Source organism: Penicillium cataractarum (genome assembly GCF_028827025.1).
Source record: "Penicillium cataractarum strain IBT 29864 chromosome Unknown utg000002l, whole genome shotgun sequence".
NCBI classification, from domain to species: domain Eukaryota; kingdom Fungi; phylum Ascomycota; class Eurotiomycetes; order Eurotiales; family Aspergillaceae; genus Penicillium; species Penicillium cataractarum.
In genome coordinates, this window is record NW_026622738.1 from 6,743,658 (window position 1) to 6,767,014 (window position 23,357).

Consider the following 23,357-nt stretch of genomic DNA (forward strand, 5'->3'; position numbering starts at 1 on the left):
TCAGAAAATGTCAGCAGACCGTCCTTCAACGCCTCCCCGGCAGAATGCTGCCGAGCCTGGACAGCTTCCTCGCGGACCGTTGACGCCTGAACAGAAGCGAAAGATTGTACGTCCTATCTAGAGATCTCCCTCTAGCTTTGGTTCCAGGATTAATCAAGCTCTTTCTCTCTCTAGGAAGTGAATCGCATGAAAGCCAAGGCCCTTCGGGAGCAACGTGAAGCCGAACTAGCTGCGAGTGCTCGCGCAGCAGGAACATCCCCGAATACTTCTCAACCCGCCCAAGGACTCAAGCGTTCTCACGCCTCGATGGTCGCGACCAAGTCGACTCCTGCCACCGTACGAGATGCCCGTACAAATGCATCTTCCCGCCCGCTTGACGAGATCAAGCCCGCGCGCAACTTTACTAGATATGTCGAGTACGATTTCAGCAAAATGACGGATACCAAGGGTGGTTTCTTGACACAGGAGGACGATCCATTCAACAAGGCACTTCATGTGTCCGATGAAAAGGAGGCTCAGAAACCTGCCAACATGACACAAAAGGAATGGGAGCGCCATCAATTACTTCAATCTCTCCGACGGAACCGCGAGGGGCCTTTCGAGCCGGGATTGAGTGTTTTGGATGATAAAAGCAAGCAAAAGACTTGCCGCGAATGCGGCAGTTTGGAGATTGACTGGAAGTGGGAAGAGCAGCTTCGATGTCAGATCTGCCACTCCTGCAAGGACAAGTATCCCGAGAAATACAGTCTTCTCACCAAGACGGAGGCGCGAGAGGATTATCTTCTCACAGATCGTGAGTTCAACCCGTAATGACAGTATGTTCTGTTGGCTCTTTTTACTGATTCTCCTCAATAGCCGAACTCCGCGACGAAGAGCTACTTCCTCATCTTGAAAAGCCCAACCCCCACAAGTCGACCTGGAACAGCATGATGTTGTATCTCCGCTACCAAGTGGAAGAATATGCGTTTTCAGACAAGAAGTGGGGGTCTCCCGAGGCATTGGATGCCGAGTTTGAACGTCGTGAAACCGATAAGAAGCGGCGTCGCGAAACGAAATTCAAAACGAAGCTGCAGGATTTGAAGAAGCGTACTCGGGTGGAAGCCTACCGACGCAATCGGCAAGGTGCTGCAGGTGGTGACTTCGGCGACGACCTGAGTACCAATCGAAAACATGTCCATCAATGGGGTCGAACGGTAGATAACCCAGAGACGGGCATCGGGGTGAAGACGTGTGTGGACTGTGGTATGGAGGTGGAAGAACTGGAGTTTTAATCGATATCCATCTGTACATCATATCCCACTGTTTTGATTAGCAATCATGAGACCACGAATCCTACGGGCATATATCCATATATCATCCAGCCGTAATTGTCCTACCTGTTACCGAAGTTGGTTTTTTGATACCTAGGTAAGTCAACCACTAGGTCAAGTATGCGGCTCCACTGCTTAAGGTTAAGGTGTTATCCTTCGTTATATATTTCGAGCTTCGGAACCAGGTCAAGCTCTATGAGACAGTTAGCTGGAATGCTACCTGACTATTAAAACCCATGCGATAATTCCCAATCATAGTTGGTTCCATTCCTATTTGACCACTAAGGTTTAATCCACGGAAACCTTTCCTAGGACCCGAATCGCGTAAGACAGTTATCAATGTACTTGTGGAGTGGTGGAGTCGACACCTCATAGATCAGGCTCCCTCGCCGTGGAGATGAGCTTCATTTCACTCCGGATTCCCCTCTCCCTCCCCCCCAACAGTTCCATTGGCACCGGACCTTCACCCCTTTACTCTTATCTTACCCCGGTCAATCCACTCTCTCCTTTTCTCTTATTTCTCCCATCCACCGCTTTTTCTTTCTTTGTGCGTGCCCACATCCTCTGGCTGTGGTCCTTGTCTATTCTTCCCGAACAAGCAGGCGGTCAACTCCTCGTGAAGCCCCCGAAAAGCCACCCAGACTCGGCCATAACAAACGAGCGCACGCACTCGAACGTCCTGCAGTTGATCAGTGGCTTTTTAGTCTTTCCTCTTATCTGGGCCTTTCTCCCCCTTTCACTGGTGGACACGGCGTGGAACGCGGTTCCTCTGCTGTTGTCGCTCCTCGGGGGACCTGATCTCGCTTACTCCGGTGCGGATACCACGGAGGTCAGGAGAACGAGCTGCCACAGGTCGTCGCTTTCGATCCATCGCGGTTTCGCTTCACTCTAGCTTGATTCCCCACGGCTCAAGTCGACCTGTCTGTCCCTGAATCCTCTGAACTACATGGCTTGGCAATCTCCCTCCGTTGGAGGGATGTCCGGAGCCATGGGTGACTCGAATGGCGGGCACCCGCAGGGAACGGAATATACTCTGCAGGGTAGGCAGTGCCTCTGATTTTATCTTCCATTGTCTCTTACTGACATACGCAATCTAGGTGTTATGCGCTTCCTCCAGACCGAATGGCACCGACATGAACGCGACCGCAATGCTTGGGAGATCGAACGCGCGGAGATGAAGTCTCGCATTGGCCGGTTAGAAGGAGAGCTGCGTACAAGCAAGCGCATGCAAGAATCATTGGGCAAACATGTTCGGTTGATGGAGGCAGCGCTGAAGAAGGAACGGGAGAAGGTCAAGAAGCTCTCGAACAACGAGTCCATTGAGGATCTGCAAGATCCCAAGGACATTGCGCGCGAGAGCGTGAACTTCCTCAAGGGTGAGCAGAACAACCCCCTACTCACACAATTCGCGTATCATCATACTAATCTATCTGTCACAAGAACAACGTTCTGCTTCCAAGTCGAACCCGGATGCGAACCCAGATGATCCCTCAAACCCCGAATCGCAAGAAATCACCCACGAAGACGAGCGAGATAAATCCCGAGTTTACCTATCGAAATGTGCACAGGAAATCGCATATCACGTTATTCCCACGTCCCATCCTGTTCCCGATCTCAGCGACCCCGATCTCTCAGGTCATCTCTATGGAAACCAGCAGCTCTCCCAGCAGAACCTCGAGGAGGCATTTCTCCAGCAACAACGACAAAAGGCCAACCATATGATTTCACGTGAGGCGGTGCTTCCTAATCATCAGCAGTCTGGTAATCAATACACCGAAAATGCGCCTCCCTCGCGTGCCCAAAACCAGTATAATCAAGTTCCCCTGGCTGTTGAGCGGCGTCAAATCGAGCAGCAGCAGCAAACTCCCGTTACTGCGATTGACAACCGGAAACTAGCGTACGAGCAAGGGCTGATCGATGAGCGTGGTGTAGCGGGGACACAGCAGCCCGCGCACGATGCTCCAGGGCCTTCAGTCGCCGTCAAAGAGGATCTACAGTCTCACAGTGCAACCGAGCAAGGCACCGAAGATGTCGATGGCTGGAACTTTGATGAGCCCGCAGAGGTGGCACCGGCCACCGAGTCCATCCCACCCCATCGACCTGATACCGACGCATTCCCCAATGCTAATTTCGTTCGTGGCAAGTCACCGTCAAGGGGCGGGTCCCTCTCCCATCGACGAAAGAGCTCGGGCTCACGGCGCAAGAGTGACGGCAGCATTGAAACCAGAGATTTCGGCGCGAACGCCAATCAGCAGGATACCAACTTCAAGGTTCGATTTGCCTTGCGGGGACATCTTGATGTCATCCGTTCCGTGATCTTCACTGGTGGTGGCAGCCCCTCCGAGCCTGAGATTTGTACATGCAGTGATGATGGAACGATCAAACGTTGGATTATCCCTGCAACCTATGGAATGTTGGGCGCTCATGGACCGAGCTCGAGCAATGATTTGGACATTACCAGCTATTTCACCCATCGTGGTCATGTTGGTGCGGTCACGTCGCTTGCGGCTTGTTCCCCGTCCCAGAATATCTCCAACGGTGGCCGGGCTTTGGGTGATGGATGGGTCTTCTCCGGCGGACAAGATGCCAGCGTGCGTGTCTGGGAGCGTGGTCGGGTTGATCCCAAGGCCACCTTGGACGGCCATACAGACGCCGTGTGGGGTCTCTGCGTGCTTCCGGGGACGGCAGGGTCTGTCTTTGGGGACTCCAGTAGTCACTATGGAGGACCTGACCGAATTCTGCTAGCCTCCGGTGCTGCAGATGGCCGGATCTTGATATGGGCTGTCAGTGCTCCGCCTCTGGCATCCAACCCCCAGGCCGGTTCGCGTCGTCAAGGTGGAAGCCGTCGTGCAAACTCCATCTCTTCTGGATCCAACTTCCCCTCGTCTCCCCAACCCAGTGTTGCCACATCTACACCATTCCATTATACCCTCGTTCATCACATTATTCGCAGCGATTCTCCTTCTCCAACCTGCATTAGTCCGTTGTCTTTGGCTGGTGTGAACTTTGTTGTGTCCTATACTGATGCCTCCATCCTCGTGTACGATACGCGAACCGGCGAAGAAATCGTGGGCATGGCCAGTCTGGAAACGTATGACGGCACACCCTCTACTGGTGTCAATTCCGTGGTTACTACAACCATTGGATTTGACGGATCTGCAAACTTGGACCCTAGCCGCACCATGGCCGAGGAAGAAGTCGTACATGGAGCTACTGGATCTAGTAGTGTGGAAGGCGTCATTATCAGTGGTTATGAAGACCGATACATACGTTTCTTTGATGCTAACAGCGGTATGCTATGACCTGCAGAATTCCCCGTTAATTACAATTTACTAATCCTTCGTCCTAGGTCAATGCACTTACACAATGTTGGCCCATCCGGCTGCTATTGCCTCGTTGTCCTTGTCTCCGGATGGCCGTGAGCTCGTCTCAGCTGGCCACGATGCAAGCTTGCGCTTCTGGAATCTTGAGAAGCGCAGTTGTGTTCAGGAGCTGACCAGCCATCGGTTAATGCGTGGCGAAGGCGTCTGCGCCGTTGTCTGGAGTCGCGACGGCCGCTGGGTCGTCAGTGGTGGTGGAGACGGTGTGGTAAAGGTCTTTTCCCGATAATCAAAAGACTAGACGATGAGATGACAGCCTTGTATGATCCTTCTATTCTCTCTTCTTTCTGCCTTCCATCTTCTCTTTGCTTTTCTACTCTGGTGTGCATTTCTTTGGTCTTTTCCTCGTCGTGATATGATCTCATGAACCGGATGAGCGATTGGCCAGGCCAGTTTTCCTTTGAGCATTTGCAATGGTGTCCTATCCAACTGCTGGCATATGGTACTCTTCTAAGTGGTTTTTGTTCTCTTCTTCTTCTTCTACATGTGTACTTCTGACCCTTGACACTCATATGCCGTCTTCGCGATGATTCCCTGGCGTACATTTCTGACCATCTTGTGTCCCTTTGCATCTCTTGCTCTGCTCTGCTCCTGCCCTTTGCTTCGGTGCATGACCAATGTCCTACTTGACATGGCCCTGCTCCTCACCAGATTCCCTTGTTATTTTGATTTCTCGATGACTGTTCTGCTTGCACTATGAAGATTCCATACCCCCCTTGGTCGCTGTTCTAGGGGCCCAATGACTGGACATTCTGGATTTGCTCTTTTCTTCTTGGGTTGATGGGGGGTTATCCCTCTGAGAGCCTATTTTGTGTGTGTATAACATTGAAATCCACATCCTAAATTTACGATATCAAGCCATGTGTATCTTCGTTGAAGTTCCATCAATTCATGGGTATTAGAAAGGCCACAAATGTAACCATTAAATAGGTATATGCAACGAAATCAGAATAGACATGCCCTTTCTTGCCCTCTATTGATTGGAGCTCCAAGCACCCTTAAAGAGCACTGCTAAGCGCTTCGCCTCATCAGCATCCTTCAACCGCTGCTCCATAAATCCCTGCAAATCATCCCAGAAAGCATCCGTCTTCAACACCTCTGCACCACTGGGCCCGACTGCTGGCTTGGGTACCTCTTCTGGGGCGGCTTCTGGCTGGGACTCGACTGCCTCAATTACCTGTGCACCTCCAATAATCATGACACCGAACTCAACCTCTTTACCCCCGGTCAGCATCTCGGGCTCATCGGCCAAGACCTCAGCCACCGTCTTCCCAGTTCCTGGTACGGGCTTGCGGCGATATAGGATCTTGATCTTATCCAATGCTACCGGGGTTCCTTGCGCATCTGTGACACGTTCCCGGACGGCATCTTTCAGGTCTTGGACGGAGGTAGTTGTGACGGGCGCATTGGTAATAGTGAACTCGAGAGTCGGGTTCCGCGCAGATTTGACTTTGATATTGACCGATTTCGAAGCGCCGGGGGCCTGCGTCTGCTTTGTTTTCTTGGGCATCTCCGGGTGCGGGGCTTGCAAGCGGGGGAGGGTGTACTGTTCATTAATAAGAGGTATTTTAATTAGCTATAGTTCTCCTGAAAGCTCCAATTCTGTCCTTAGGTGTAAAGGAGATAGACATACCGGCACGCGCAGGCCAACTCGTTCCGGATCAAAGACATGATCAGCACGGATCTTGATGGGACGAGAGTCCAGCGAGGAGAGGAAAGATTTGGCGAATGCGAGCTCGGACATGATGGGCAGTAAGCTTAGTAGTAACAGGAAGGAAAGAATAAAGAGGTGGAGGACTGCAGGAATCGGCTGCTTGAAGGTAGATGGAGGTGCTTGAGGATCTTCTGAAGCCAAAGTTGATGATCTCCAAGCGGGACAGCTAATTGACAGCCTGATCGAGAAGGCAGCAACAGGCACTACTTTTCCTCCCGCAATGTCGCTCACCGCCTTTCTCATCGGTGGTTACTGCCCGTCTCCACCGCCGCCGAGAAAAAATGCCTAAAAAAAAGTTGCTGGGCAAACCCGCAAACCATCCAAACCAAACACGATATTCGCTATGGGAAAGGGACGTCGCATGAAGAAGCAGGGGCCTCCTGCCCCCCTGGATGAGTCCAAGATTACAATTTTGAAGAAGCGCAAGGCCGCCGAGGCTGCTGAGACCGAGGCAGCTCCCAAAGTTGTCGCAGCCAAGAAGCGTCGGAGATCCGATGCTGATGAGGATGTTGTGACGAAGAAGGATGCTCCCAAGAAGTCCAAGGTCAACGGTGCGGCCTCCAAGCTCACTGGAAAGGAGAACAAGAAGGCTGTTACAGCGAAGAAGCAGCCCGTTCCAATGTCCGACTCCGAGGATGAAGAGATGGACGACGAGTTTGGTGACCTGGACGATGTTAGCGAGGGATCATTGGATAGCCAGGATGGTCTCGAGCGCTTGTCCGACTTGGAGGATGATGAGGATGACTCGGTCCTTGATTCTGACGAGGAGGATCACCCCCGTGAGGCCATGTTCTCCGACGACGAAGACCTTTCCGATGCCGAGGAACGATTGACTGCCGCCAATATCGAGGGACTTTCTCGGAAATTGGACCTCCAGAGACAGGCTGAGGAGGAAGAGGCTGAGCAAGAATTGCAAGAGTCTGCTATGCAGACCAACATTGCCGGTGACCGCCCCGATGTCTTCGCCGACGAGACCCGACCCGATGGTCTTGCTCCGGATTTGCAGCTTCTGCGCCAGCGTATCACAGACACCATCCGCATTCTGGGTGACTTGAAGACCCTTGGACAACCCGACAAATCTCGCGTCGACTACGTCGATCTCCTGCTCAACGATATCTGCACTTACTACGGCTACACCCGATACCTCGCCGAGAAGCTGTTCAACCTGTTCACCCCCATGGAGGCTTTCGCCTTTTTCGAAGCCAACGAGACCCCCCGTCCAGTCGTTATTCGTACCAACACCCTGCGAACCAACCGTCGTTCTCTCGCTCAGGCCCTGATCAACCGTGGTGTCGTTCTCGAGCCCGTCGGCAAGTGGTCCAAGGTCGGTCTGCAGGTCTTCGAGTCTCCCGTTCCCCTCGGTGCCACCCCCGAGTACCTGGCTGGTCACTATATTCTGCAAGCTGCATCTTCCTTCCTGCCCGTCATGGCGCTGGCTCCCCAGCCCGGTGAGCGTGTTCTCGATATGGCTGCCGCCCCCGGTGGTAAGACTACTTACATGTCCGCCCTCATGCGCAACACCGGCTGCGTGATCGCCAACGATGCCAGCAAGCCTCGTGCCAAGGGTCTTATTGGTAACATTCACCGTCTCGGCTGCAAGAACACCATCGTGACCAACATGGATGCCCGTACTGCCTTCCCCAAGGCTATGGGTGGCTTCGACCGTGTCCTGCTGGACGCTCCTTGCACCGGTACCGGTGTCATTTCCAAGGATGCCGGTGTCAAGACCTCCAAGGATGAAAGCGATTTCCTCCGTATCCCTCACATGCAACGCCAGCTGCTTCTGGCCGCCATTGACTCCGTCGACCACGCGTCCAAGACTGGTGGTTACGTGGTCTACTCCACTTGCAGTGTCACCGTGGAGGAGAACGAGGCAGTTGTGCAGTATATCCTGCGCAAGCGTCCCAACGTGAAGATTGTCGACACCGGCCTCGGTGACTTTGGTAGCCCCGGTTTCGTCAGCTACATGGGCAAGAAGTTCGATGCCAAGATGGCTCTTACCCGCCGCTACTTCCCTCACCGCGAGAACGTCGATGGTTTCTACGTCTGCAAGCTGAAGAAGACTGGTCCTACCCCCATCGCCAAGCCCACCGACGACACTACTTCTTCTGCTGACCGCCACCCTCGTCGCGCCAGCTCCAAGGCTTCCTCTGCCGACGAGGAGGTCATTGACAAGACCCCCATTCTTGATGAGGATGGTGCTGCTATGGACTTTGAGGGCGGTGCTTTCGGTCCCTTCGAGGATGGTGATGAGGATGCGGAGCGCATTGCCCGTGCTGAGCGTAACCGTCTGCGTCGCAAGGGTATCAACCCTAAGGGTGTCTTGAACAAGCCCAAGAAGAACAAGGAGGAGGCATCTAAGACTGAGGCCAAGGCCGAGTCCACCCAAGAGGAGAAGAAGGAGAAGAAGGAGGACGCTAAGCCCGAAGCTGCTAAGAAGTCCTCCAAGGGAGAGAAGAAGACCGTGACGAAGGCGGAGAAGAGTGAAAAGGCCGATAAGAAGGAGAAGAAGGAGAAGAAGGCCAAGAAGGCAAGCAAATGATCTGACCCGTGAGCGTCTTTTGTGTATCTATAGCTCTGGCACGGCAAAAAGCATCTTCTTTGTGTGGGTGGACTGGCGTCTTGGACATATACCTTGTTTTTTGTTCTTGAATAGTTTTATGTTTAAAAGGTCTTCAATATCACAATCATAACATGTTTCATTCGGTGTCAGAACGGAATCTATAATTCGTAAAATGGTCTATGTCCACCAGCTTCAAGTCTTCAAGGCTGGGTGGCATGCAAGTGTATCCCAAAAAGTCCAAAACGAGGGCAAAGAAAGAAAAAAAGAGGAAAGAATGACAAACTCCAAACCTGAAAATGTAGATGTGTCTCTCGCCATAATCCCACCAAACCAACTAGTCAAACCCCACCGTTCGCTATCAATCAATGAATAGAAAAAAACCCCGCGTAGGTCCAACAAAACGAATGTCAAATCATAAGAAGAAACACCAAAAGCCGACGCGTATGTATAAACCATAAACAAACATCACACAGTAAATGCTCAAAACTCCGACATGCTTCGAAGAAGGGATAAACAGATAAAGACCAGTTTATACCCTACGTCCGATAAATCTTAATCACGCTCTTGATGGTCTTGCGACAGATTGGGCAAAGATCCACCTGCTTAGCACAAGTCACGCAAGAGCAGACATGTCCACAGTCGCAGAAGACAGCGTTCTGCTCCTCGGAATAGCAAATCTGGCAGAGATCTGCCTCCTCATCGGCTACTTCCCAGTAGCTGATGCCCTTGCCGTGGCGTTTACCATCCTTGTAACCGCCGACGTACTTGTTGCCTGTCTTCTTCTCGATGTAGGTACCTTGGCCGTGGCGAACATCTTCGACCCAGTCGCCGTCGTAGGTGTCGCCGGTGGGATACTCCATCTTGCCTTGGCCGTGGCGCCGGCCGAAGATAAAGTCTCCTTCGTAGACTGTGCCCGTGCCGGAGAAGTGCTTGCCCCGGCCGTGATAGTACCCCTTGAGGAAATCACCGCTGTAGTAGTCACTTGTGAAAGTGGCTTCGACGGTCTGGGTACCGGTGAATCCTTGGATGGGGTGTTGTCGGGACTCAGCCCACAGGTATTGGATGAGGCGATCAGGGCTGGAGAATAGACCAGAAAGGCCAAGCTCCGACCGTTTATCCTTGCTGAGCTTGTCTCCGATAATGATGCAGGATCCATGGGGGACTACAACGTCCATAAAGTTCTCTGCCGGAGATACAGTCGTAACGGTGGTTCCATCAACTCGCTTCCACATAAGGAAGTCTCGACGAATGGGCCACTTCATATGCTTGCGGATCGAGGCCTTGACATTTGACTCTAGCTTTGAGAAGAAGGAGCCCACTGTACGAAGGACCTGGTTGTCTGGGTCAAAGACTTGAATGAAGTAGTACGCGTGCCCAACGGGCAGAGCAACTGCTGGCTCCACGGAAGCCTCGACTGAAACCTGTGAGCTGGACCCAGACAGGTCTGCAGGGGCTGATGTCCGCTGATCTGCTGCACTGGTCTCTCCCACCGAGGGAGCATTCCCAACCGTAGCAACGGCGTCAGTCTCGGGAGCTGCAGTCGCTAATGGCAGCTCAGAGCTGTTTTCGCTACTGGCGCTGGACAGTTCAATGCGACCCGTGGAGATCCCAGCGCCAAGGTATCCAGAAGAGCTGGCGACGGCATCTCCATCAGCCGGGGAGGGCATCAGCTCTGGGGTGTCCAGACCTGACCGCTCAATGATCGACTCTTCCATCTTGTCCTCGGTGGCTGTCGTGGATTGGGGATCGGGAATGGCGAAGAATTTAGCATCATCTAGAGTTTGAGTCAGTTTATAATGCTCAAAAGATTTGTAGGGAATTTATGGATTCAACGACTTACCCTCCGAGATAGTTTCCATCCAGAACCGCATGGTACCACCCGACGAATCCAGCGGGACGTTGAGATCGGTGATCAGATCAAACGCTAGCGTAGATCCGCACTGAGCCCGAGTATGTCCAATATGCCAAAGACGAACACGTTCGGGGCCGATTGTCTCTCCTGCAGCAGACTTCCACATGGAAATCTTCTTGCGCAGCTCAGCTAGACGAGATGAGCGAGGCAGTGTCATGTACATGACACTGTTAGACGCCTTGGCGTGCATCATCAGGTCATAGCTATCAAACAGGCTGTTCAGGTTTTCGTACTCGGACATCGAGTAAACTTCAACCTGGACATCAGTCTTGGCCGTGTCGTTGACGGTCTGGTATACCCCAGTCTCGTAGTATTGCTTGACTGGCTCGGGTACATCCCAGGGCCCCTGGGGACCGGGGAGCAACTCCGAAACCATGTCGCTGCGGACGTACATGACATTGACGGGAACGTCGTGGCCCTTCTTGTGGTCCACGGTCTCGGAAGACTTGAGTCCGAGATGAGGACCCATCGCGGTCTTCTGAGTCAGACACTCCACACGGTTGTCACTGCCATCGTCGAATGCTAGCCACTTGGTTCCAGGACCAGCTGGACGAAGAATGCTGAAGAACTTGCCGGAAGTTCGGCGACCACGGTGAACCACGTAGCCGTAGAGGACGTACTTGGTACCTTGTCCATCGACCACGAGGGGAGCCAAATCTAATTCCTCGTCCAGTTCAACCCTGTTGAATGCCAATTGCCAACGCATTGACTTGTCCAGAGTGTGGCGGCCAAGTTCGATGTGAAGCATGGGAGGGAGAGACCACCGCCCGGGCTTGGCCTCTAGGTATTCCCTCACGGCCTGACCCGTAGACTTTGCCGAGTCGGCTCGAATGCAGATGCGAGAGTTGTACTGCGTTGGCAAGGTATTGACCACAGTGGTCCCCTCAGTCTCGGGCAGTGAGACTGGCGCTGGGCTATCAAACAGCTTGGCAAATTCCAGACCCGCCTCGGTACCAACGAGCTCCAACTCCAGGGTACGGCGCAGGCGTTCCCAAAACTCAGAGACATCGCTCGAAAACTCACGCAGGTTACGGAGAGTCGAGGTGATGGCATCGGTGTCCACGTACTGGAGAGACTGGGTCCGACGGCGCGACTGCCACAATAGCTTCTGCAAGGCATCGCACAGAGGCTTGGGCTTGACATCACAGTTTGTCAGATGTTCGAGCACGTCGACACTCTGAATAATTTTGCAGAAGGGAGCAATGTGCAGCCATGACGCTAGACCCGCCACTTCAGCACTGTGGTTAATCACCGAATCACCTAGAGGACGGTAGCCGGTCAGGGCGAGACTGTCCCACGTGGGCTCGGAGTCGCTGGGGTGCCACCAGAGAGATCGTGTCGGATCGTCGATCACCCGAATATACGCATCGAAGGCGAGAGTGTCGTTGTTCAACAAAGCCCGGTGCTGACCACGTCGACGGGTGTGAATCTGATCCCAGGGACCGTGGAAGTAGGTCCAGCCCCAGTCCAAATTGTGGGGGTTGAACTGGTGGCAGGAAGATTGCATCCATCCGGTCCGCGGCTCCTCGGGGTTATATACAATCACACCAATCTGTGCAGCCACACGCCAGGGGCCGGACGATTCTTCCTCGGTGATCTCGGACGCAGTGGACGAAGACAATGTCGTATATTTGTTCTCGTAATCATCCAACCAGGCAGTCGGCTCCTGCGTTGCGGGAGTCCTCACATCCAAGTCGGGGGCAGCCTCGTCGAGTTTCGCATCTGCCAGGCCTCGACGAACGGTGAATTCGGTCTCGGGAAGAGCCTCGTCGGGAGAGGGCATCGTTGGTGAACATTCCACATAGATACTTAATGAACCGACATTGTTTCCACGGGGGTAGAACTTGATTCTCCACCAGTAGCCGCCCACGTAGGCTGCGGGAGACCGCATGACCTTGGCGCGGTTGGGAGCATCGGGAGTACCTCGCACACCCTTGAACTTCCATGTCAGCCGAGCCTTTTCCTTGGGCACATATTCGGGGTCGTCCAAGTCCCGGAAGAAGTTGCTCTCCCAGTATGTATCTGACGAGTCGTTAGCAAGTCTTCGTCTATATCTACCTTCTATCCTTGGTCTTGGGATCCCCGGACTTGGGATGAAACCTACGGTCGCAGGCACTATAGTCTTGATCCGAACTATTGATCTCCTTCATTTCGTCGGCATCGGGGGTCGATGTGTCTTCCTCAAACTCAGCCCAATAGGCATGTTCGACCTCCTCGGCTTGTCTGACGGGTTCGGTTGGGGGTGGAGAGGGCGCCCGAGGTCGTGACTCATAGGGCATCTCTGGCTGTTCGACAACGATAGATGGGACGGAGTCGTCTGATGATTGACTGGAAAGAACTGAGGTCTCTGAAAAAGTTTGAGGTGTATTGTCGGACCCCTGGACCTGATTGATCTCTGGGACGGTGGGGACCGAGGTCGGAGGGGTGGTCAGGTCGTCCCGTGAGGGATCCATGGGGATTGTGAGGCCGAAGGGGCGAAACGAGGAACAATGGACGGGAAAAGAAGGAATGTAGGAACTGTTCAGGCTGTAAATTTCAAGTTGAGGGCAGAGTGCGTGCCCAATTGGTGAATGATCTGGTCAAGTCACTCTGTAAACCAGCGTTGGGAGCGAATGTGGAGAGATAAGCCTTATCCTGGGGGGCTTATCGGTGAGGGACCGGGGTCGTCGAGAGAATATACCGCAGTGTGTATATAGGAGATCTCTCGAGGAATTAAAGAGAGTGTATGTGATGGATTTGGAAGAAAGGAGGAGGGGAGAAAAAAAGAAAGTGAAAGAGAGAGAAAAAGTCAAGAGGCAAAAGAGTTCAGGAGAAGAGAAAAACCGTCCGATAAGAAGTCCGGGGGAGAAGAAAAGAAACGGGCCCACCGACTCCACTTGGAGTCTATTGATTGAATATTCTATTGAATAATATTCTATGGAATATTATAATATTATTCTGAATAATATTATAATCCGAATATTCCTTTTGCACGAGACCACTTTTTACACCATAATTCTCCATTGGGCATCACTCTCGTCTGGTGGACAATTCACGCGGCAGTCCTCGTGGGCGGTCCACTAGTATAAACTATGATCCTAGTATACTATACAGAGTACTACTAGTCATCAATTACGACCACCATGATAGACACTGTCCAACATAGCACATTCTACTCGATCAAATCGCGGTGAGCCCCCTCATTCTCGCCAGATCGGCCAAAGATCCACTTGGTCTTTCAGGGCAGCCAACCGATCCCAACCTTAAACCTCCTAAAACTCTTGTCCCAGTGGCAATATCCCCTCATTACTGGGTCCGGCTATACATTATTATTATCCAGCAATTGGTATATGCTGCAGTTCATGAATGTTATTATCTCTACTGAAAGGATTATTTCTTCCTCCTCGCCACCTCCGATCGAATGCCGAACTTCCTCCCTTTCCAACTTCTCTCCCTTTCAAGTGGCCCCAAAATCGCCACTCAGTCCTCCAACCCTTGCTTATGCAATCAATCCGCTTGATCGGATTCGTTGGCTTTTGCCAAGTCCCCTCATACTTTTTCATAATCTGCTAAATCCGTTGAAATCTGCCGTGCTGCCGGGCCCCGGTCTCGGGGGCTTAACCAGCCCTAGTGGTCGGCACTGGCTACCGGCCACGCGGGCAGTTCCCACCCTGTTGGCGCCAGCTGCGCGGGTCATCCTTGCACACAATTTGTCTGGTAGTGCCCACGGGTCAGTTTTCCTTGCTCACCGACAAAGGCGCAGCAGGTGCCCGTCGTATCTCTCCAAGCCCATCTGACAGAACACATGGACAAAAGTCCACTGGGCTGAGATTCATCAGATTTCGAGACTGACTGGTCCAGGCGCGTAGAATATCACACTCTCCTCGTGATTGGGCGGCTGTGGCGGGTGACACGGGACCCTGCATGCGCGCGGCAGCCTCGAGAGAGACAGATGAGATGCTTTCCCTTTCCCAACTATGGTTTTCTTTTTTTTTAATTCTGCGAGGGAGTCTGTGAGGGGGGCTCTGCCCTCGCAAAGGAAGCAGCGACGATGAGTGGGAAAGCCACGGTCGCCTCCGCATAGACCTTGACGGCTTTGGCATCGGCTTTGATCTTGCCCCAACTGACGGCTTCGTCGGGGCGAGCTCCGGCATCGCTGCCATCAAACTCCTGAGCCGTGTTCACGTAGACGGCATGCTCGGCTCCGTTGCGCATCAAACAAGCATTGGCAATATGGTGCTTGACCACACCGCCACCCAGAATGATCATTCCGGCACGAGCGGCCCGGACGGCCATGGTGTTGATGCGGCGGACATCGTCCACAATGTCCACACGCAGCCGTTGTGGGGAGGACTTGAAGGTATGGAAGTAGAGCATATCTCCCAGAGAGCCATCCGTCAACGCGGGGCAGAAGACTGGGATGTTGTTGCGGGCAGCCCAGTAGAGCACCGAGTCCTCGTTATTGATCTCCCGACCCAACCGTTCAGTGATGCGACTGGGGGTCCAGTGAAGTTCATCCTCCTCGTCACCCGTCTCCCGAGCCTTAAGCTTAGCAGCCTCTTGTTCCTCGAGCATCCGGTCCAGGATGGGGACCACCCAGTCCTCAAAGGCACAGTAGTTGTTGTTCGGCACCAGCAGATTGCCAATGCGGTTCAGTCCCTTGGCGCGTAGACCGGCACCCGGGGTGCTGAAAGAGCCCATGTACGTTGGGGCCAGACATTTAATCAAATCTTCTTCCACACCACCCGCCGTCGTCACGATGGCCGATACATGCTTATGCTTGACGAGGTACCGGAGGGTGTCTCGCAGACCGGAGGAAATGAGGTTGGAGGTGTAGCCGAGGAAGATGGTGGTCTTCTCGCCGGTTTCGGGATGACGGAATGCTCGCTGATGAGAGGAATGAGTATTAGCTCCTCTTCTCATCTCTGGGTTGAAGAGAGTGTCTCACCATCTCGTTGATGATACGGGCAGCCTCGGCGACCGCACTGCCTTGGAAGCCCATGTGAGTCATGTTCTCGACCATCTCAGCGACCGTGATATCTCGGCCCTGGAATTTATCAAAGTCCACACCACGCACTTCCTGTGCTCCCTCGGGCATGGGGCCCGAGGCGACGAGAACCGACTCGGTCGCGGAGGTGGGGGGTGCGGAAGTGCTCATTGTGTCGTATGGGAGGTGAAGAGGGAGAAAAAAAGAAAGAGAGAAGAAAGTTCCCAAAACAAGGTAAGAGATAGGATGCCAATTAGGTCGTTCCAATTGGGTGCAGAGTGATTGTGATGTGGAATACAATGTATAGTGGGGGACTCTAATTGAAGATTTGACTTTTTTTTACTTTTTGGCGGGGAAAAGCCCGTCATCGCCAGGCACCATTTCTGGACACCTCAGGCAGGAATTGTCCGAAGCATACGATAGTGAGTTCAACTAATGCTAGATGTCGTTTATTCGATTTTTATAGACCATTTCAGGGAGATACTAGTTCATCTACAGTCTAATGTTTCATGCAAATGAGAAACTACTGGCTCTTTCTTGGCCGCATCTCCATTTTGGGGCCGTCGTTTCATCTGGTTGCAGATCCTCAGAGGTCTCACGAACCCGCCAAGCTCCTCAGGAGAAGTGGAAGAGGGAGTAACTTACTTACCATAGTAAGTCATAACGATCAGATATGATCGTTAGCATTACTGTTCTGCCATACATCCGAAATATTGCCCAAATATACCTTCTACTCCAATTAATGTATAAAATAGACAGAAGTATACTTCCAGCCCGATGGAGTCGTCTAGATCCCCGTGCAGGCGTCGTGCACGGACCCCCGGTCCCTTTTCCACCTTCGATCCTTCGATTCTTCAGTTCGTCAATCCTCCGCTTCCACATCTTTGCAACGTAGTAGTAGACCTGGATAACATTAGTTGATCCAATTCAGCTCATTTGTCCCAAGCTAAATGCTTTTCCAATCCATCATCCCATTAAATCTGATTGGAAATTTCCCCCCAAAAGCCCACCTTTAAACCCCCTGCCCGATCGGGGCATCTTCACGTGGCCCGTGCTGCAGATCACGTGTGCCCCCGTTCCGTTGGCTCTCAAGAGGCTGCAAGTTGGAAAGTTGAAGATTACAGACATCCAACATCCCCCCATTGACAATCCTTCCCCCCCCCCCCCCAAGAACCCCGGATATTACACGCCTAATCTCAGCCATTTCAATACTCCCAACTTCATCATCCCCCCCCCCCCCTCTCTTTCGCAACTGATTACGCCTCTTCAATACTCCAGGTCATCTCAGAGCATGACCTGGTAATGTCGTCTCGATTTCCCCCTTCGTCCGGGTTTAACTCCCGCGACCGTTCCCCTCAACGATTCGGGGATCGTCGCCAACCCGGTGGTCCCCGTGGCCTTGACGACGGGAGTCCTTCATTCGGTAGAGAGCCCCCGCGCGGTCCTCGTGCCCTCGTCGACTCCCCAGGTCGAGGCGGCTCCTTTGGCGCCAGTGATCGCTTCGGTGGAGGTGGAGGCGGTGGCCGAGGACGAGGTTATGGCCGCGGCGGTGACTTTCGAGACAGAGATCGAGATCGAGACCGCGACCCAAGAGATCGGGAGCGCGACTTTCGAGATACGCGAGATGGACCCCCGTTCCGGCGCGATGTCGATCGCGACTATGGTGGTCGCCGAGACCGTGAGTTCGATCCCCGAACGGATCGTATAGGCTTTGGTCGAGGTCGCTCCCGTTCGCCGACACGCGACTTTCGTGATATAAGAGATCCTCCCGGCCGCGATTTCGACCTGGTGCGCATGCGACGTAACTCTCGGGATAGTATCCTGTCGGCGTCGTCTGGAGGCCCAGATGGTCCTCCTTCAAACGGTGGTCATCCTCATGTTGGTGGCCCGATTCGCGGCCGTGGTGGCCGTGGCGACTGGGAAGGAGGTCGAGGACGTGGTCGTGAGCCATTCCGCCGTCGAAGTAGGTCTCGTGATGGTCGTCTTGGCTGGCCGGGTCGCGGACGACCCTCTATTTTAGATCGTGACCGCGAAAGAGATCTGATCGATCGTGACCGTCCCGTTGATCGTGAGCGCGAGCGTGTACTTGACCGAGAGCGGGAGCGGGATACTGTGCGGGACCGAGAACGTGACCGAGAAATGGACCGGCGTGATCGATTTGAGCGAAGAGACGACTGGGAAGTTCGACGTCCAGATCGTGAGGATCGTGACCGGCCGCTGGAGCCTTGGAAACGTGATCTTCCTCCTAGCAGAACAGACAATCGTGGCTCCATCGCCTCGACTGTTGCCTCTACGTCCAATGCCATCGCGGTGACGGGTCCGACGGTACCAGATCGGTTGTCTGAACACGAACCCACTGAACAAGTGTCCCGAAAAGCATCGATCATCTCTGGACCCTCGACAACGGAACTTCGACGTGATAGTGATCGACCAGAGCCAGCCCCCGTTCGATTTGAACCTCCCAAGGATGCGGGACTTCTTGGTCAGCAGTCTCCTCCCCCTCTGCTCCTCAAGTTCCTGCCTTTGGGTCCGTGTCTGCGCCTATTCCGGCCGTTCTCCCCGCCAAGCCACCGTCTGTTGATGGTCGGACGACGAATGAGCCACCTGCCTCTGCAGAAAAGGATCGACAGCCTTTCCAACCACCCACTGGCCCGAAGGCCGAGAGAAGCCAGTCATTGCAACCAGTCGAATCTCGCATACATTCATTCGATGGCAATCACCGCCAGGAAGAGGCGGCTCGTGCTGCCAGAGCGTCTACTCACCTGTCTGACCGATCCCCGCCAACCGCCCCTGCTGCAATGGCAAAACGCGACTCGATTTCCGGAAGTGTTGAGCAATACGCACCTGGGAAACCTAACGTAGTCACTACTTCTCCGACCTTTGCTCGACTTCCTCCACCTGCTCCTCGAGCGCTCTCCAGAGATCCGTCAATTTCTCCTCGGATGCAATCCTCGAGCATCCCAACTGGGCCGCGGGCGTACCAGCGGCGGCCAAGCTCATCACCGCGTGGTGGTGGTAACAAAGGGATCAAATCATGGGGCCGTTCTAGTTTTGGTCGTGCTCCCTCCGTACCAAGTGCACCCAAGAAAGAGCCCGAGGAGCATGAGGGGAAGATACCCGCAGACGACAAGTTGCATCAGGACGTGTTGCCTGCATCGACACCTGCTGCAGAGGAGCCAAAGGCCGTCAAAGATGCTGCACCGGAGGCAGTGAAAACAACTCCCCCGCGCCGCAGTTCCATGGAGCTTCCCATCCGAAGTAGTCCACAGCCTGTCTCTTTCACAGAGGTTAGCCCGACGAGAGAAAAGGAAGAAATGGTTAAAAAAGACTCCACACGGGTTCCAGATGTTGCACGAACCAGTGACGACCGTGAAGCAGATGAAGAGAAAGAGAAGGATCCAGACACAGAGATGGAGGTTGATGAAGAGGAAGAGGAAGAGAATGTCGTTTTCACCAAAGAGTACTTGGAAGAGCGAAAGCAGACCTTTGAAAAGGAAATGCAGTCTCTGCGGTCTGAACTGCCTCTCTCGCCATTGGAAGATCCACACATCGTGTCTCTTTTGCTGAGAATTCAGATGCTTGGGAAAATTGCCCATGAAGAGCAAGTCGAGAAGCCCACCGCGCCCATCCCATCCGTGGAAGAGGAAGAAGAGCAGTCGACTGTCCCAACTGAGGAGAAAGTGGTTTCGTTTGCCCCGACGGTCCTTGATCGCGATTCAGAACCCGTTCCCCTCACGGTTGTCCCCCCAATTGCAACTCGCGATGAAATCACCGTCGAGAGTCTGCCATTCTTGCATTCGGGGCCTCCCACCCCCATTTCCGATCTGGAAGTATGCCATGAGAATAATTCCACTCAGGAGCGCCTCAAGGATATGATCCAGAGCGAGCTTTCCAGGCGGCAGAAGGAGGTTGCGAAGAAAAACGCTGGGCTTCGAGAGGAGTACATGTCTTATTACAAGCGTTGGCGATTGGACGTTTGGGAAATGGATCGACTGAAAGAGAAGAAGCCCATGACACCGGGTCCTGCTTCCCCTCCGGCACCGCCCGTTCCCACTCCTCCAGTGGTCGTTCCCGAAGGTCGCGAAGGTCGCGAAGGTCGACGGTACAAAGGAAACAGCGAACTTGATTTCTTGAATGCATTGAAGGCATCAGAGATCTCGGCCCAGGAGGAGCTTGAACGCCGACGAACCAAAATGGCGACTGCTCGACCCGACTTGGCCCGCGAAGCAGTGATTCCGGATATGCTGGAACCCCGAGAAGTGAAAGCAGGCATTTACAAGGATGTCAACAACACCATCGAAGCAAGCCATGCGATGGAAGTGTTTGGTTTCCTACCACCACCCAATGACTTCACTCCCGAGGAGCATCAGTTGTTCACAGATGCCTTCATGGCGTACCCGAAGAAATGGGGCAAAATCGCAGACTCTCTGCCTGGTCGTGATTTCAAGCAGTGCATCATTCACTACTATCTTACCAAGGAGGAGATCAAATACAAGGCCAAGCTGAACAAACGCTGGAGTCGACGAGGCAGAGGAAAGGCGCGGTCGTCTCGACCAAAGTCCAATGCTCTCATCGCCGATTTGGGAGTCGTCAAGCCTGACTTTGACGGTGAAGACGAGCAGCCTCCTCCTGTCACCGACACTGGACGCCCTCGGCGTGCGGCAGCACCCACCTTTGGTGATTCCAACGAAACCGAAGGCACCGCCACCGGTGGTCGCCGTGGTCAATCTGCCAAAGATGGCGAGCTCTCCGATAAGCCCGTCGTTCGGCGTGGCGGACGTACTGCTGGTGCCCGTACTCAACGACGGGGTGCCAAAAATGCCCAACCAGATTCAAAAGCTCAGACCCCCGTGCCCCCGAGCAATCCTCCTCTTGCTGCGGCTCCCAAGGTTGAACTGGCCATGGACGGAATGATGGAGGCCCCTTTGCCACAGGAAAAGGAAGTTGTGGAGAAAGAGGCTCCACCACCCGTCCCGCGCCCCCGAGCTGGTCGTGGAAGAGCAAAGGAAGGGGTGTATATCTTCGAATCCACGGAAACCGAGCCAACCATGGCGACGCCCAAAGCTTCAGAGAGTGGCTATGGGTCTCTTCAACCGACCAGTTACTGGTCCGTGCCTGAGCAGCGTGATTTCCCACGCTTGCTAGCACACTTTGGTCGTGACTTTGAGGGCATCTCGAATTTCATGAAGACCAAGACGACGGTGATGGTAAGAATTGGAAAAAAACCTTGTGTAGTCGATTTCTTAATTTACATGACTAACATGATTCATGCAGGTGAAAAACTACTTCCAGCGACGTCTTGACTCTGGGCAGAAAGATTTCGAAGAGACTGTGGTGATGGCAGAGGAAAAGAAGGCTCGCGGTGAACCAACAGGTCCTCTTCCAGTCCCCAGTGTCGCTCCAAAGCGCCGTTATGAAGCAACTCCATCGGCCATTGTTCCACGCCCGCTTGCTCCTCATGGCGAGCTGATGCCTGAGACGGAAGATGGTCGGTTCCCCTCAAAGGGCAAGCCCATTGCCATGTCACCTCAACCTATGCCATTGCACGGTCGACCCATGCCTGAAGGTGAACGAACTCCCAGTCGTTACGCACCACTTGCGCAAGCTTCGACTGCAGCAACAGCCCCATCCGTTGCTGCTACTCTCGGTGAGGATGCTTCTCGGGCAATGCGTACACAGGCTCCGTCCTCTCGCATGCCAGGTCCTCGTCTTGGATTCTTTACTGATGAACGTCGCGATTCGGCGATTCTACCAGCCACTGGTCAGCGTACTCAAGAAATGCAGATGCCCTCGCGTCATCCTGCGGGGGCGGGCATGCCCCAAGACCTGGGCCGAATGGATCCTTTATCCTCACAGGCTTACATGCCTGGGCAACCACCAACATCTCTTCTACCTCATTCTCATTCCCACTCCCGCCATACCAGCCTCACCCAGGCCCCCGGGTCGCCATCGCAACTCTCACGGCCAGAGCTTGACATATCCTCGGTTCATCGCGATCCATTCGCACAAAGGGCTTATTATTCGCTGCCGGGACAATCTGGAATGTCCCATTCCCCTCGTCCAGGTCTTTCGCCAGTCAAAGATGCTCCGCGTCCTAGCGCGACACCGGTTCCCGAGTCAACCCCTCGACAGGTACCTGCGAAGCGTTCAAACATCATGAGCATTCTCAATGACGAGCCTGAAGAACCTCAGCCACGGAAGCGGTTTGCTAGTGAGGTCCCTCCTGGCCCTGGCCCTTTATCTGCGTCAAGGTCTGTCTATCAACCCGGTGAGTCCGCTCGTCTTGAGGATGCAGGCATGTCTGGGTCTGGACAGAAGCCTTCAACCTATGGTCAACCAAATCCGTACCAAACACCGTCTCGTGGATATCCAGAGTACGGCAATTATGGGCCCCCTCAGGGTGGCTCAGCTACTTCGGCAAACAACGACTGGATGGCGCGATTCGATCCCAGAGCGCAACAAGGAGGTCCACCAGCACAAGCTCAGCCGCCGCCTCCTCCACCTCAATCATCACAGAACGGTCGTCCAGTCTCGTCACTTGCTGCTCAAGGCTCCTACGGACACTATGCATCCGCACAACATCAACATGGTGGGCCGTTGAGTGCCATGCCTGTGCCATCTCCCGCACCTACTCCACCACCGGCTGGCTCTCAGCGATCTGCGTACCCCAGCGTCTTCTCGCAGCCTGGTGCTCGTGAAATGGCCCCGCAACCCTCGGCGTACCGACCTTCGTCGCCTCCTCCGCGACCCAGCACTGTTGCATATGGCTCCCGTCCAGAGCCACCTACGCCAGCTCCGTCATCGAGCAACCTCTTTGCTATGGCACCTCGTCAACCTGGATCGCAACCTTCGTACTCTCCTGCTGCTCCGTCTTCCGCGGCAACGAGTCAGCAACACGGTCAAAGCTATCAACAGCACGTCCAAACCCTGGTTAATGGTTCCCACCAGCCACATCGCTCAACTCCTGTCGGGTTGGCTGGTGGCCCTCCACAATATGGACACAACACTCCTCCACCGCAGGCCCAGGGCCGATCGATGCCATCGCTGGCAAACCTTGGACGGTCTTACACTCCTCCATTAGCCATGCACCCTGGTGGTATGGGCTACGCGCAGCCACCACCCTCGGCTTCCGGTGGGATTCCACCTTTACATCAACGACCACCGGGCCCGGGTGAGCCTCCCGTTCACACGCCAGGTCATCACCGTGTCTACAGCCAAGGTTCGGCTCAAGGGGGTCTACCGGGTTCATTGCATCCGTCGCAGCCGCCTCGCTAATTCTCTAATGCTGGATGAGCTGGTCTCTGGTGGCTATGAACAGTACATTGGTTTCCGCATGGACAGGATCAGCTGCACATATGGAGGGAGTACAGTCCTCTCTTCGGTGTCTGTTTTGTTTGATTTTTTTTTTCCTTTTTGGTCCATGAAACTCGGCGTGGATACGTGATTGTTCCATATGTATAACTAGATGAATGACTTGATGTATGCCATGTTCAAATATTTTGCTTTTATTTC

The 23,357-nt window shown here is 53.8% G+C and overlaps 7 protein-coding genes across 7 annotated transcripts; 4 read left to right on the forward strand and 3 right to left on the reverse strand.

Annotated features, from left to right (window-relative positions):
• Positions 1 to 7: 7 nt before the first annotated feature.
• Positions 8 to 1,271, forward strand: rad14 (DNA repair protein RAD14; the record flags this gene model as incomplete). The annotated part of the gene is made up of 3 exons (XM_056697394.1): positions 8 to 106; positions 175 to 793; positions 856 to 1,271. The coding sequence occupies 3 exons, from the start codon at positions 8 to 10 to the stop codon at positions 1,269 to 1,271; spliced, it is 1,134 nt and encodes a 377-aa protein (XP_056559606.1).
• A 436-nt stretch (positions 1,272 to 1,707) lies between these two features.
• On the forward strand, positions 1,708 to 4,919 carry N7496_004464 (cell differentiation and development protein Fsr1; the record flags this gene model as incomplete). Its single annotated transcript, XM_056697395.1, has 5 exons — positions 1,708 to 2,139; positions 2,203 to 2,350; positions 2,408 to 2,686; positions 2,751 to 4,601; positions 4,660 to 4,919. The coding sequence occupies 5 exons, from the start codon at positions 1,708 to 1,710 to the stop codon at positions 4,917 to 4,919; spliced, it is 2,970 nt and encodes a 989-aa protein (XP_056559607.1).
• Positions 4,920 to 5,663: 744 nt separating this feature from the next.
• On the reverse strand, positions 5,664 to 6,434 carry N7496_004465 (uncharacterized protein; the record flags this gene model as incomplete). Its single annotated transcript, XM_056697396.1, has 2 exons — positions 5,664 to 6,236; positions 6,324 to 6,434. The coding sequence occupies 2 exons, from the start codon at positions 6,432 to 6,434 to the stop codon at positions 5,664 to 5,666; spliced, it is 684 nt and encodes a 227-aa protein (XP_056559608.1).
• Positions 6,435 to 6,747: 313 nt separating this feature from the next.
• Positions 6,748 to 8,946, forward strand: N7496_004466 (rRNA (cytosine-C5-)-methyltransferase NOP2; the record flags this gene model as incomplete). Its single annotated transcript, XM_056697397.1, has 1 exon — positions 6,748 to 8,946. The coding sequence occupies one exon, from the start codon at positions 6,748 to 6,750 to the stop codon at positions 8,944 to 8,946; it is 2,199 nt and encodes a 732-aa protein (XP_056559609.1).
• Positions 8,947 to 9,503: 557 nt separating this feature from the next.
• N7496_004467 (putative MATH and UCH domain protein) lies at positions 9,504 to 13,332 on the reverse strand (the record flags this gene model as incomplete). Its single annotated transcript, XM_056697398.1, has 3 exons — positions 9,504 to 10,741; positions 10,808 to 12,901; positions 12,984 to 13,332. The coding sequence occupies 3 exons, from the start codon at positions 13,330 to 13,332 to the stop codon at positions 9,504 to 9,506; spliced, it is 3,681 nt and encodes a 1,226-aa protein (XP_056559610.1).
• A 1,519-nt stretch (positions 13,333 to 14,851) lies between these two features.
• On the reverse strand, positions 14,852 to 16,016 carry N7496_004468 (deoxyhypusine synthase; the record flags this gene model as incomplete). The annotated part of the gene is made up of 2 exons (XM_056697399.1): positions 14,852 to 15,745; positions 15,807 to 16,016. The coding sequence occupies 2 exons, from the start codon at positions 16,014 to 16,016 to the stop codon at positions 14,852 to 14,854; spliced, it is 1,104 nt and encodes a 367-aa protein (XP_056559611.1).
• A 1,131-nt stretch (positions 16,017 to 17,147) lies between these two features.
• On the forward strand, positions 17,148 to 23,120 carry N7496_004469 (MYB DNA-binding domain protein; the record flags this gene model as incomplete). The annotated part of the gene is made up of 4 exons (XM_056697400.1): positions 17,148 to 17,808; positions 18,040 to 18,372; positions 18,462 to 21,052; positions 21,120 to 23,120. The coding sequence occupies 4 exons, from the start codon at positions 17,148 to 17,150 to the stop codon at positions 23,118 to 23,120; spliced, it is 5,586 nt and encodes a 1,861-aa protein (XP_056559612.1).
• Between the last annotated feature and the right edge of the window lie 237 nt (positions 23,121 to 23,357).